The following is a 14,485-nucleotide window of genomic DNA, read 5'->3' on the forward strand; positions in this document are numbered from 1 at the left end:
TAGAGGATCGGCAAAGTTGAACGTTTGAAGATAAATTTCATGGCAAGCTATCCAGTAATTATCATGATATTTCACCTGCAACCAAAATGTTGGACCAACACTGACAGAGTGATCGACTGCCAGCAAGACAGAAAAGCTTCTCACTGAGTAGCTGCCCCAGCAAAAGGGGAACTCGGTTAATGAACATACTGTGTGTGCTCTGCGTATTCTCACACCGGACTCATAAAAAATGGATGCTGCTTAATATATATTTTTATCAAAGGAGATTGTACAGTAATTTCTCCTCAACAAGCAATATGTTGGTCCCAAGAAAGCACTGCATTACGAGGTAGCTTTGTGCACTTTGGTTGCACAAGCAGCAAAGTAGAGCAGTAATCACATAGGCTGTTGATTTATGATGCTCGTCCCTGATTAAGTTGGATAAAGATACTCATATACACAGGATCTCATGCTGTGATGTGAAGCATCTTCTGCTTGGCTGGTCTAACTAGATTATTGCAGTAGAGATGCACATCTCTATGCATCTCCATGTGTGTGTGTGTGTGTGTGTGTGTGTGTGTGTGTGTCTTCATGTGCCTGATGTGATACAGCTGTGGTGTCGTACTGGAGAATATTAGTAGCTTGAAGTGAAGCAGTGTCTGCATTAAATTTTTATGTGCCCTCACTTAGATGGACACACACATGCACATACCACACAGTAGTTTTTGTACGGACTCACAGATCCAGGCAACAACCACACAAAACACTCTCACACACACACACACACACACACACACACACACACACACACACACACACACACACACGTGCGCGCTGACATTCTTTCATCAGATCCTTCAGAGTGAGTGGCACTCGACTGTCTTATGGGACATATGGCTCAGTGTGACCTGCCAGTGTCCTTCACTGTCGTTGGCTTTGCCCCAAACCCCCCCAGGCTGCACTATCCTGTAGTGCTCTCTGCAGTCAGTACCACCTTCTGACACTGGCTCTCTGTGTTCACACCACATCTTTTATGTCCCAACGTTGCATTCCTGTCAGACGCTAGTCTCAATAGGACACTCTGAAAAGGCACAACAGTATTGTAACAGAACAACAAACAAGGCTGCGATCGTTCCCCTTGGCTTCTTGACTTTGTGTCAGTAAGGATACATAGAGGACAGCGCCTGCAGTTCACTCTCAAACAACTATAACTACTGTAGGTCTGTTTGACATGATCACTTTAAATTCATTATTTAACCTTTCTTTTTTGTTTTTTTTGTTTTTTTTTTAAAGCTGCAGTAATTAATTTTCTGGGCCATTTTGGTGCAGAGGGACACTACAACCAGCTCAAAAACACTGTTACATAAACAATGACCACTTCATTAGTTACACCTGTAAAATAAAATGCAATCTAATAAAGTGGCTCGCCCATAAATCCTGCCTCTACAAATATAATAATGTTGACTTTTGATTGACACTGTCTAAGAAATGATTAAACAATATGTTTACTGTTGAAATTGTAGTCTGCAGTGGTGTTGAACATGACTACTCTTATTGAATGTTTTGCAAACTTCGTTTACAAATGTAAACTTTGACAAGGTAAAATATGGCAGAGCTATGGTTCTGAATTGTATAAGTTGATGATGGTGGCCGGAGAGTGTATTAATATAGGTTGTACACGTGTTAACATATAACTATTTACACACCCAGCCGACACAGAGCAACATCTGCATGCATTTTAAGTCATATTCTGTCCATCATTTCCAATATTCACTTCACTTTTAGCTCTGTTTTTGTGTCCACAGACGCCTTTGACAAACGTCTGGATCTTTAACTAGGGACCGTCTGTGCTGCCAGTGGGTTTATCTGAGCTGAAAACTGGGTTGATAAGAGCGAAGCTTGCAGGCCATACAACCAATAAGGAGCAAAAAGAGCCAAACAATCTCCAATAGAGCCGAGCAGAACTGCAGTGGGGTGATAATTCTCAGTGGGTTTATCACATTTGATCCATTGTTTTATACACAAATCTTGGCGGAGCTGTAAATATGTAGGAATCTGTGGAAATTGACGATCTGTGCATCACAGTAAGTTATTTTGAATCGAAAATTCAAATGTATTTCTGCAGTGACTTTTTTATTTCTTTGTGTATTTCTTGGCTCACTGGGGCCCAGTGCCAGCAAAGTGCCGACTTTGGTGTTGAGTCAAGATTTATAGGTCTGTACTTCACAGTGTACGCTGTATTGTCTGAGTGTAACTGTGATGTTTCAAAAGGACCAGTGTTTCTGATTAGTGTGGCACATTCTCCCATTTATTTTCCCTCAAGTCTCACTTTTATGAATTCAGGGACTGTGTGGTAGAGCTGTGAAATGTGGTTTACTTTTTCTATATATATATATATATATATATATATATATATATATCTTTTCTTTTTTTCTTGCAGTTTTCAGTTCGTCTACATCAGATACAATGAACTGCTGTGGAGGATCATAGGTTTTTTTGAATTCTAGCTTTGTCTTTTAACAGATAAACCATTCTTACTTTCACTTTTGTAGAATGATGTTCTTTAAAGTCTCTAAAGAATATGATGTAAGTGGTAACTGCCTGTAGGTCACATCTGACCCCATCTGAACCTTCATTATATTACTTGAATTAATTGTGATGAGTTTTCTACTTCCTGGTTTGTGGTGGTAGCTGCGAGTTGATCGGTTCATTCATGATTTTGGATTTGTTTGTGTATGTTTTATTTTTTAAATGATTTCAGTCTATTCTGAAAATAATAATAATAATAAAAAATAAAAGCAGTTTTCTTGCCATAACATGCTAAGATCAGTTTAGCCACATCTGTTTTCTAGAGTTATTTATCAAGCCCAGTGTGAGCACAGTGGTTCCTCGAGTGCGACAAAGAGAAGGACAAAGAGTGCACACAACTTCAGGATGCAGTGTTTCAGGAGTGTGTGTTTGTGTACTGACCTTGTGCTCTCTCTGTGCAGGTACACCCTTTGCTGATGCGCGAGAGGCGCTCAGAGTCTCACAGGAACAAGCTACTGCGGCGGACAGTCAGCGTTCCTGTTGAGGGAAGGCACCATCCCGAGATGGGTGAGCAGACAGACTTTTAATGTTCGGCTTTGATTCCAAAATGTTCATGTTCAGATCTGAATCCAGGTCTAAGTCACAGTTATTTTTGAATTAAGTAAAGATTGGATCAAATCCAATTAAACATCTTCAAGGATAGGTTCACGTTTTTTTCAAATGACCATATGTACAATTGAAAGAGTTGTTGGTCTCTTTTCTGCTGGCCCTGGACTCATCTGTTCCTCAAGCAATTTCCTTGATGAGGAACAAAATCCTCATTCTGTGTAAAGATGCTTTCCAGAGTTCAGTGGAAGCTAACATGAGGTTTCAGCAGTCTGAGGAAAACAGAACAAGTTGGTATCTGATGGAATTTTTAGTAAAACTGTGTTTATCCAGACACAGTTGAAGGATTGTAACATGAAGGGGGAATTATGTCCTAAATAGACTGTAACATCAGATAATATAAAACCCAATTGATAAGACTATTGTTTTAACAAAGATGTTGAACCTCTCTGACTTTGTGCAACATTTCTGGGTGAGGCCCTGAATGCATCTCAACTTCTCTTCTTGTCCATTTTGATTTTCAGAAACATTATCACCTACGTTACTTCAGGTTAGCTTGCTTGTAATAATAGGATGGTTGCATAGCAACGACAGTGATGTAAAGCTCTTTGCATCCTTTGAGCCATTACTCTCTCTGTTAGTAGCAACGCTCAGAGCAGAACTCTGCATCTGAGCTGTGATAAAAGCATCACATCTGATCAGAGCTTCAGGCAGCTGCTTTCTTTCTACCAGATTTTGACTTTTGTCAGCTTGAGTGATTTATCAGTTTTCTTGCTCAGAAATGAAATTCATGCATTGTTATCTTGATAATGGTGCATATCTTTTTAGTTGTCTTCCTCAGTTGATTTTGAGATTTTATTTTTGCAGTCATTTTCTTCCCTTTCTTTATGCTTTTAAACTTTTCTGTTGCTTCCTCTTCTCTGCTTTTATATGGCTGTATTGTATAAACGCTCCTCTGACTCTGTGAGACTGACCGTCTGTGTGCTGCCTCCCTCTGTTTGTTTTGCCTGACTCAGTCTCTCTGGGCCCTCTACAAATGTCCCGCTCAGTTTCTCCCTCTTCCTTCACCCTCCACCTCTCCGTCTCACTCAGCTATTTTAAGGGCCTCCCTTGCGACATCCTCCGTTTATGATTCTGCGTTGCTGCCCTCTTTGCTCCCAAACACTGGTGCTGATTCAACTGGATTTCCCTCAGTTTCCATGAGTGGCTGTCTGACCTCTAGGCGGTCAAGCACTGACACATCAGTTGGCGTGGTCCCACCACACTTTGACATACAGTGTGCTGACATAGCAATGTCATCTCCTATTGCCCGTGTGTAAGCGTATTGTAAACACATTCACATATGTTAGTACACTACACCACAGGCCGTAATGCACTGACACCATTATGGACCATCTGTGGTGCCCACGCCCAAAGAAGAGATTAATGGGCCCCAGGCAATTAGCAATTATTAGATCAACAAAAAAGCAAATGGAGGTTGTCATAAGGCCACAGTTAGAGACCGTGTCTACAGGGAGCCATGTGACCTATTTTATAAAATCCCTGACACACAACACTGAGCTGATGAAGGTTCAGTGACAACACTAAATCAATGGGGGTAATATTAAGTGTGCAACAAGATGTTGAGTCATTATAAGAAAATGTATTGTGTAACCTGCTTGTTCTGCACTGGAATGGTGGAAATGTTGGACTTTTTCACACATTCAAGGTGTAATTAATAAAACCTGCAATCTCTCTCGCCTGTTCGAGGGTACAGCTTGGGCTGAGTGGAGCAAAATCTGAGGGAACATTTTGGGTTATATGCTCATTTTCTTTATTGCCAACAATGAGATGAGGAGACTGAGATCACACTCATGTCTGTATGCAAAAGGTAAAGATATCTCCGGCAGCTGGTTAGCTTAGCTGAGCACAAAGACTGGAAAGGGGGAAACAGCTCAGTCTGGCTCTGTTCTAAGGTATTAACATCTGCATGCTTTATATTAAAATGTTAGTTGCTGCATCTTATTAAAAGCCTTTAATATACCTGTGCGAACCACATCTCATCTTTCCACATCCTGTAATAAAATCTGCCTGTCGACACCTCGAAAGCTCACTGTTAGGTCTGTATCTTGTTTGTTAAATCATACAAAGTGTAAAATCAACACATAGTGCTTTTATGAGGGGCTTTGTGCCAGACCACAGAGGCAGGGCGCAGTGACTTCCTGAAGTGAAAGTGACTGCACACGTCTTTGTGCTAAACTAAGCTAACCGCCTGAAGGCTGGAGCTTCATATTTATACGACAGAGGCGTTGATCTCATCGTCTAACTCTCAGCAAGAACGCAAATAAATGTATTTCCTAAAAAAGGCGGACTACTCCTTTAATAAATGAATATCTCTATGGCAACTTAGTTGACCTTTTAATGAGTTTGACCAAACCTCAGCACAACGAACGGTGAAGGGGCATCTATTATCATTCACCGTCCATATCAGGAGTAGCAGAATATTTCATCATCACTCTGTGAGAGCCGGGTGTCACCTCTGCAGTATGTGACATACATCTTACACAATTCCATATACTTCCATCATGTTTGGCTTTAATTTAGGATAAATTTCTAATAATATCTGTTGCAGTGTTGGCAATTAGTATTAGACCCATGTAGCAATACAGGACCACAGTAGCTATTTGTGTCAGTTCAGCTGCGTAACCAGGACCCAAACAACGCCACGGTCAAGACACTTAAAAGGGAAAGGGTGAGGTGGAGTCCCAGGCCGCCTGATCTGTCGGTCTTTATATACTTAATTCAATTCACTGTGCACTTTGAGGTGCTGTGCATCTGCCTCCGTACAATGCTGTGATTACATTGAGCGCATTTTGAACACAATTAGGACCATTTATTCCCTTTCAAACCGATGAATGAATTGCATCTTTCACAAAATTGAAAAACATGATGACCTTGCTACCATCAGAGCGGGACTTGAAAAGGGCCGACAGTTCTGAATATTTTCATGAGCTGAGAAAAGATTTAACTGCAGATACTGCAGCGACTGCAGCTACTGCAGCCGCCAAACACCCCTCCATGTATTTGTGATTTGTGATAACACTAATACGTCAACCTTGATTCATTATTCATCACAGAGGTAAAAGCCTACATTTTTCACATGATATTGATGAACGGAGACATTTGACAGCAATCCCAGCTGGATGCCTGATGTAGTGACACTCAGACGGAAGATATTGGGCTCTACAGTCGATGTGCGATTAGTCAAACACACAATGCCCCAGTAGGTTCTTTGGCTCCTCTGTTGCTGTCACAACATATCAAGTGGTGCAGATGCATTCATTTCCCTTTTTTCATCCACTTCCTTGTACCTTTTATGGTTCTGGCAAACATTTTAAAGTTGAGGAGGTAATTAACGTATAATGAAGACATTAATTTTGCCAGATAATTATAGTGCAGCTTAAGCATTCTATGCAAATATGGGGCTTAATTAACATTTCATGATTGTGACAGGGAAAAATGACTGGACAAAAAATTTACTTTTATGCTTGTTCACAAACTATTAACTGAAAATTGTGTTACAGTACAGGTGTTAGTACTTTCAGATGTGCTTTTGTCAGCCCAGCTGTTACTGGATTTTTGAGGCTGATATCAAAATTTGATATTATTCTGATACTGACGTGGTTTTATCATGAACGCCTAATGTAAACAAGGATCTCTCCAAAGTAAAAATCTATATTCTGCAGAATATTTTACAGTTCAACAATAGATATTATCATAAAAGATAGTAATAGTTTCTTTTCTCCCTATTAATTGGTAATTCAGCCAATAGTATTGTAATGTACGGATGAGGACAGCCAGGTGTGAGTTGAGGACACTATCTAGCTAATTTTATAGTAATATGAGCTGTACAGTCCTCCATGTTTTATTTGATGTTGTTGTAGTTAGATGCTCAGTCGGCAAACAAAAAGACAGCCTTCGCTTTCTCCACCTCCCTCCCTCATTAACATCTACAGAATGTGATGCGATAATCCCCATTAATGAATTTGGCCTTTAATGTTGTGTGTTCAAATTGTAAATTGACTTCATCTAAGTCAGCTCTGTTATTGAGAGAAACCTTATTATCTGAATGACTTAGCCGCAGGGAGAAAAAGAAAATTTGTGGCACTACAGAGCTGATTGGTTGTTAACTTTGCCTGAATAGTTTTTCAGCAACAGAGGTTTAAGCATACGGCGATTCTCACTTATTCCATTAGCCATCTCAGCTTAGCAGACAACTGTGATAAAGCAAGGCTCAGCTGAGCAATTGTTCCAGCGCCCTTTGCAGTATGTGACCTTCATTTAATATTTTATTTATTTTGTGTGTTTTCGGCTCGGGTGTTGCATTCCAGGCATACTGCATCTTTTTTCTTTTTCCAAATGTCTGCTACTACAATTTCTTTTAAAGCTGTAGATATAAATAATACAGCATCACTATCAGCATGGATTTTGAACTCCTACCCTCTACTGTTGTTCTCCACATCCTGCACTTTCTATTCTGTCTCACCACACGGCCTTTTTCCCCGTTTACTACCTGCTCCAGAGTCCTGACACCATCCCACTCCATGCACCCACTCAACCAGGCCCACAGCTCGTGTGTTCACTCCCCAAAAAGAAGAGGATAAGAAAATGAGACGGTGAATTAAAGACAGAAAAGGCAAACTGCATAAGAAATAAACACAGGTGTTGTCATTGTTGAGACAGATATCATGAGTCACTCCAGTCTGTCATGTTAAGGAGACTAAAACAAAAGGATATAGCTGGTTTCTCTGCATTATTTTAGTTTCATTGTTTTAAGGCAAACTTTTCTCTCCATCTTTAAGGTTAACAAGTAAAAAGCAACGACATTGTATTTGTAACCAGCCAGTATTCTCGGCTTATATGACGTTTACTTTACTGTTCCCCAGTAGATGTAGACACGGGTCTGGCCTGTGCTAAGTCATGTATGAATTCATTCAAATCTTTGTTGTTGCACAGTGTGTAAAATCGAGGGCTGAACATTTATTGGAAATATTTTATGGCCAATAGTAATATCCACATCGCAAGATCTGCAGTTTTTTAGAGTTAGGGTCAGAACGTCAACATGTTAATGGACGTCGCAGCTGGTGTGATCCCATCACAACATGACCCCTAGTTTAGTCCATCCCTACCTGCTGGGTAGCTAATGCTAGCTAGCCAGTTGTACAAATATCAGCTCTTTTGTTATTCTTGCTCTCTTGGATTTTAAGTCCATGTCCCCCAGCTGTAGTCTGACCACAACATGCGAACATAGTGTACAGTGTTGGATCTTGATAAGCCATTGCGTGCAGGGATGGCAGGTACCACTTCATGCGTTGCGCCCCACATCTGTTTACACCTAAAATACACCAATGCTGTCTGAGCCTTAGAGCCTCAGGGAGGGCTATGAAGCAGCTCAAAAGTAATGTTATTTAGCAGTTTTCTCAGGACTGTGGACTATTTAACAGTTTGGATGGATGGCCAGCAGCTAAATGAGTTGTGTTGGTTTGGGAGGTTTGCACAGCTGGATCTATGGATGCTTTGGTGTGTTTTCCCTCTGTGATGCACTTTTCTTCATTGGCGTTAAGTGAAAAAGGAAACCACAAACATTCTGCAAGCCTGCAGAGGGGGAATGTTTGGTTCTCTAACCATGTTGGAGCATGGGTGAATCGGGATGTGTTTGCATACACATATGTGTGGGAGTGGAGGGGAGGGGTTCCCTCAAAGTGAAAAACATCAGAATGAAGAAGTGTCACAGTTACAGAAAAAATTAGCAAAAATTAGCCCAAAAAAAAAAGAAAAATCAAAGCAGGAATGAAACTTAAAATACCACTGATCCCGTATCCCGTGTGTCAGTGCTCCCAACCCTACGCCTCTAACCTGACGGACGTCACAGTGCCGCATTCTGACTATGAATTTACTTGCATGATATTTCTGCTTTCATACGATTACATGAGTGAGCTTTACAGACTCAGCTTCGATGTCAGGCACTTTGCTACCGTTGACCTCTAGATCTGGTAAACTTAATGTCCAATAAAAGGATCCCAACCGGCAACCTGCACAATTCGTCTCCTCTTCCACCAACACTAGAAAGGCCTGCCAAGCCGATGCAGCCGGCTGCTGTGGATTTGTGGGCTGACAGTCCATCAGGCTCTAAGTGTAGTTATTGCATTTTTTACTCTGATTTCAAACTGGAAAACCTGACTGATTTATCAAGTGGGTCCAGGAAAAATCACAAAGGGAAAAATTGAAAGATATTTTACTGGATAAAGCTGCCATCTCAGTGTGAACTGCATGATGAAGAACAGCTGAATTCAAAAAAGAATTGACAGTCCATTGCAGTTTGATATCGCCCAGCATAATTAGCTGCTTCAGTGTTTCTCTCAGTGATAAGAGTTCATTTAGAGTGTTATGACAATAGAAGCGTTTTGCGTCAGCGCGAGCTGGCGTAGCAGAGTTAGTGTGAGTTAGTGTTCAGAGTGACAGTTTATAAACCCTGTGATTCAGTCACTGGGAAAAGTAAGAATCTCTCACCAAGAAGCCTGGGCTTGTGTTTGTGGAGAGATTTGCTGAATCATCTGGCTGTCTTGCCTTTGGAACTGCAAATGAATACAGATGGTACACTACATTGTTGTGTTCGGCTTTTGATGGACACGGACACAGAGGCCTCCTGAAAATGAATGCAGCACTTTATGAAGCTGCATGTCTGCCACACTTTGCTAAACTGTTTAATATGCATTGAATATTTTACTGAGCTGCATATTATAGCTATATTTTAGTTAGTGTCGTACTGGAAATCGTGGAGAGTTGGTTTTTGGAAGTTGTTGGAACGTGTTTAACCAGGGTTAAAGGCTTGGTGTAACTTGAGTTTGTATCGTACAGTTCTTGGTCGTAAACCTGTTGTGACTGACTCTCCGCAGGTTTGGCAGTAAAATGAAAGCAGTAATACCAAGAAGGCTGTTATGGTATGTGGTATGTGATATAGATCTTCCCAAAGAAATAGCACTGACATTTTGGACATCTTTAACTTTTACTGTGTGTGTATTTGTTTGAGGCAGAGTGCAGGTTTTGTTTTGGTACTAAGACAAATATAAAACATGAAGGATCTTTAGATTGTGGCTTAAATGAACCATTAATGGAACAGCTTACCCTAAAAGTACATCAGTATTGCTTTGGCATGGCTGAAAACTCTCAATATGTATCAGATGGACTGCCATGACGTTACACATACATACATTCATGGTCCCCAGATCATGAATGCTAAAGGCTTGGGTGAGATTGACAGCTGTGGTTTTGGGAGAAAGTGATTAAACTGGATGGATAGCCATGAAATCTGCTGCACACATTCATCTTCCAGCTCAAAATGAATGGTAATAACCTTAGTGACCCTCTGTCTTTTCCACTAGCGCCATCATCAGGTCAGAATTTTTTATTTGTTCAAAACTTCGGTTTGAGGCCAGGACCTGCAAAAGTAATAATATTCCCATCAGCATCAGCTGTACTTTGTTTAGAGTGTGACTTTCTGCATGCTCAAACACACACAGCATTTATCTCAAAGCACCTCTGTGCCTAAGTACAACCTCGCAGAGCTGCTGGCATGGCTGTAGATTTGTTTTTCACTACATGCACTGATGGAAATTTACATTTACATTTACTCATTTGGCAGATGCTTTTATGCAAAGCGACTGACAAGTGAGAGACATCACTAAAGCTTCAGTGCAGTAGGAAACCTTGGTGTACGCACTAAGTGCTATCATCTATTCAATAAGTGCAAGGAGTTCAAGACCTGAACTGACACTCAACCTCAAGTATCTGTCCGACTGACTAAATATGACCCGGAGTTACTTGTTTACTAATGCCACTGTTACTGTAGAGGAGCTGTGGTCTATTGAATAACCTCTTCCACATCTGCAGACGATCAGAACAATTTACTTTGGATAGATTTCTCACCTGTGGAAAACATGACTGAACAGCTTTATTCACCAGGGCACCAAAACCTAAAACTCAGAGTCCAATGCAGTTAAACAAGACTGCGAGGGCAGAGCTTTAGATTCGAGCATCCAAGGTCTGTGAGTGGAGACGAGAGTCGGGTGGACCAGAGATATCAGTCCTCCTCCGGTGTTTGGGTGGGTGGCTGCACTCAGTCAGATAGAGCGATATCTAGTCACTCTGACACACCATTAGAAAACAGCAAAAGAGGAAGCCTAATATTTCAGACTGAACCACCTGGCTGACAATTCGAACTCCTTCACTTCTTTCTTTGAGATAAAATGGGAGGCCACAGTGAACGACACCCTGCATTAAGATTTTTATGCAGAACGATATGTAAATGGAATGATTATATAACATGAAATGTCTTTCTGAGTGACATACCCCGTGGGCTGGTGTGATATAACGGACAGCTATATTATCATACCCTAACAACATGCATAAAGTGAAAAATAGCGAGAGATAGCAAACAACCCGGCCTTGGTTTGAGTGACAGCTGGCCACCAGCTCAGCATACGAGGGTCTCCAGCTCTCAGGCGCCGCAGCTCTTAGTCAGCTTCAGGTGTGGTAGTCGGCTTACAAACACACAGACGGAGCATCCTGTTGGCTCTGCGGTCCACAGGGACTGGCTCTATCTGCCATGCAGCGATGAGAGGATTTTTAAGCTCCTGTGAAAGGTTCAGTCACAAAAACCTACTTCTCTTCACAATGTTTGAAACTAATGATTTGCAAACCAGTCAACTTGTCTCTCCGAAGTGTTTGATATGTTCACGCTGGATACGCCGTCAGAGGATTCACATATCCATATAGTTTCATATGTATCATATGACACATGTGTTCATTAGTTTTCTATAAATGCTCCAGGAATGTGTCTTACTGGTTTTGGTGCTGGGAGATTCTGACAGTTTCATCACAAGACTTCACAGTATCTTCCCAGTAGCTCACTGATCTAAAAGCTCAATGATTAATGAAATACTAATAATCTCCATCAGCGACTCCAACCGGGGTTACTTGTCAATGAGGTAATACTTATGCAGATGCCAGGGAAAACTGCTCAGCTAATAAGAAAAAATAGAAATTAAGATTTGGTAAAAGAAAAAAAATATATATATATTTCAATAAGTGCACATTAGAGAGAAAATAAACATGAATAGGATTACAAATCAGTGTGTCTCAGATCTTTATTGTCACAATAACAAATAAACTACCATCTGTGATTGGCTGACAGAGCACGACGCGGCTCCCACCAACCTGAGTCAGCTGTAATACCTGAACACCACATGCTGCAGCTGACAGTTGGTGAAAACTAGTTGCCAATAATAGAAGTAATGGATAAAAGGAAGAAATGTCTAGATTGTGCCACTCTAGTTGATAGTAGTATGAATGTGTTTATATGATTAATAGTGTTGAATGACACGCTGATGCTGTACAGGGAGGGGCATCAGATAAAAAGGTTGGGAACAATGGATCTTCACTATCTATGGTATAGTGATATATGTCTGAAAATGCACCTGATGCAGACCTCAGCCACCCACACCAAGCAGTTCATCTTTTCAGAAAAGACCAACAAAACTATTTTCTGCATCAGCGCATGTTTGTGTTAAAGACATTTTACTCAGTAATGCAGCACTCACTGTCACTCGTTTTCACTGTCACTCTTTTTTATCTGTGTTTGTTCTTCCTCCTTTGCTGTTATGCACCCTGCTAGTGCTCTGACACTCCCACCGTTTGCCCATATTGTCTGGCAGCATCTGGCTCTGCAACACATGCACATACAAATAGAACCACAGGAACTCACAGGTGTTGTGGGAAAAAATTGTGTTGTGTAGTTTTATTCAATTCAGCATTGTGGTCACACCAGTATGTTTAGCATATTGGGTGCAGGTCTTGAAAATGAATTAATGATAACTTTAAAAGGTCTTGATCTTTTGCTTGAGGATGACCAATCGGGGCAACTGTGACCTGCAAAACCACTGGACAGGGCAGCTCGGGTTTCAATGCTCACATATATTTCACCTTCTTACAGGTAAATTGAACTGTCTTAAGTCCTGAAAACCTTTATGTCCCATATGAATCCACACTTTTCTGCCAAAGTGGGAACCCGTTTGGTTTTGTCACATGGGAGATTTTTCTATACTTTTTGTTCTGGGCAGTTGGGAAAGGGGGACATTTCATATTTCCATGCATGTGTGTGAACATGCTTTCTCACTGCTTTCTCTGGTTGAAGATCATCAGTTGGATCTTGTATCTGGTCATCTGATGGCCCATGTTTCTTGACCTGCTGCAATTTGTTGTGTGATGTTGCCGTGTTCCCAGTTCTCAGCTGTGGTGAGTGTCAGTTTTTTCATAAACTATAGAAATTATGACCCAAACTACAAAAAGTAGCAGACGGTCATACCTGCAATGTACGCCGCATTAAACCACATCAACATATTAACTCATTTCACAGATTCCCCAGGGGTGGTCTTATGGAGACTCGGCTCATCTGCATATATTCTTCTGGGAAATAAACTGCTTCTTACAGCTGTTCAATACGTTTAAACTCCCCCAGGACTCAAACTAGTCAGCATCAAACACTCACCAGTATCACTATCACCTCCACACAAGATGGCAGTCATTTTCTCTCTGTAGTTTTCTTCTTTTTTTTCAATTTTTGCTGAGTGCGTGTATTCAGTGACACCTTTCTTCACGCTGAGCTACACACATTCACACCTGGCAGATGCCCAGTACAACCAGTCTTTTACTATCGGGCACTTCACAGCTCTTCAGGCAGAGTTTTGGGGTTGAAGTGTTGTGTTCAGGCTCATCTCAACAGTAGCTGCAGGCGGGAGTGTTTCTCATTCACTGCCCTGCATTGTACCCGTTTTTTGTTCTGCACACACATAAAATTATAGTGTGTTATCTTATACTGAATGGGAGATCTAAGTGCACTGCATAAAAAGTATGTGAATAGGTCTGAATTGTGTACATCTAATGTTGCAGAGCCTCTCCACTGACACTAGATATCACTCCAGCCTACATATTGTATTATATTATATTACCAACATTAGAGGCTATTAGTTCTCACCAGTTTTCTCTGTCATTCAGTAACATTTTGTCTTGCAACCGCTGCCGACTTGTTTGCCACAGTTTCTCTCCGATGTTCATCAACAGTTTTCTTCTTTCAAAATATTAGACCAATTGAACAAAATAAAGTTTGAAACCTGGTGAAACAGCTGAAAGAAATGCACCTTTGAAAATGTGTATATATTTTCTAAACGTGGGAAAAGTGTAAGCTGGTGTGTTCACACAAAAAATAAAGTGTGAGCACCAAATGAAAATTAGGGTTTAAATTCGGGTGTGAGCTTGCCACAAATTACTGTCAGGG

The 14,485-nt window shown here is 40.9% G+C and overlaps 1 protein-coding gene across 1 annotated transcript in view; it reads left to right on the plus strand.

Annotated features, from left to right (window-relative positions):
- The window catches only part of syngap1b (synaptic Ras GTPase activating protein 1b), a gene marked incomplete at its 5' end in the record, with an annotated part of 100,443 nt that overhangs the window by 13,714 nt on the left and 72,244 nt on the right, over nucleotides 1-14,485 (plus strand). The window contains 1 exon segment of the mRNA XM_087174215.1: nucleotides 2,970-3,075. Within this exon segment, the coding sequence (XP_087030341.1) occupies nucleotides 2,970-3,075 (106 nt within the window).

Source organism: Seriola lalandi, unplaced genomic scaffold (genome assembly GCF_002814215.2).
Source record: "Seriola lalandi dorsalis isolate HSWRI2012SDOR001 ecotype SW California unplaced genomic scaffold, Sedor1 jcf7180002054330, whole genome shotgun sequence".
NCBI classification, from domain to species: domain Eukaryota; kingdom Metazoa; phylum Chordata; class Actinopteri; order Carangiformes; family Carangidae; genus Seriola; species Seriola lalandi.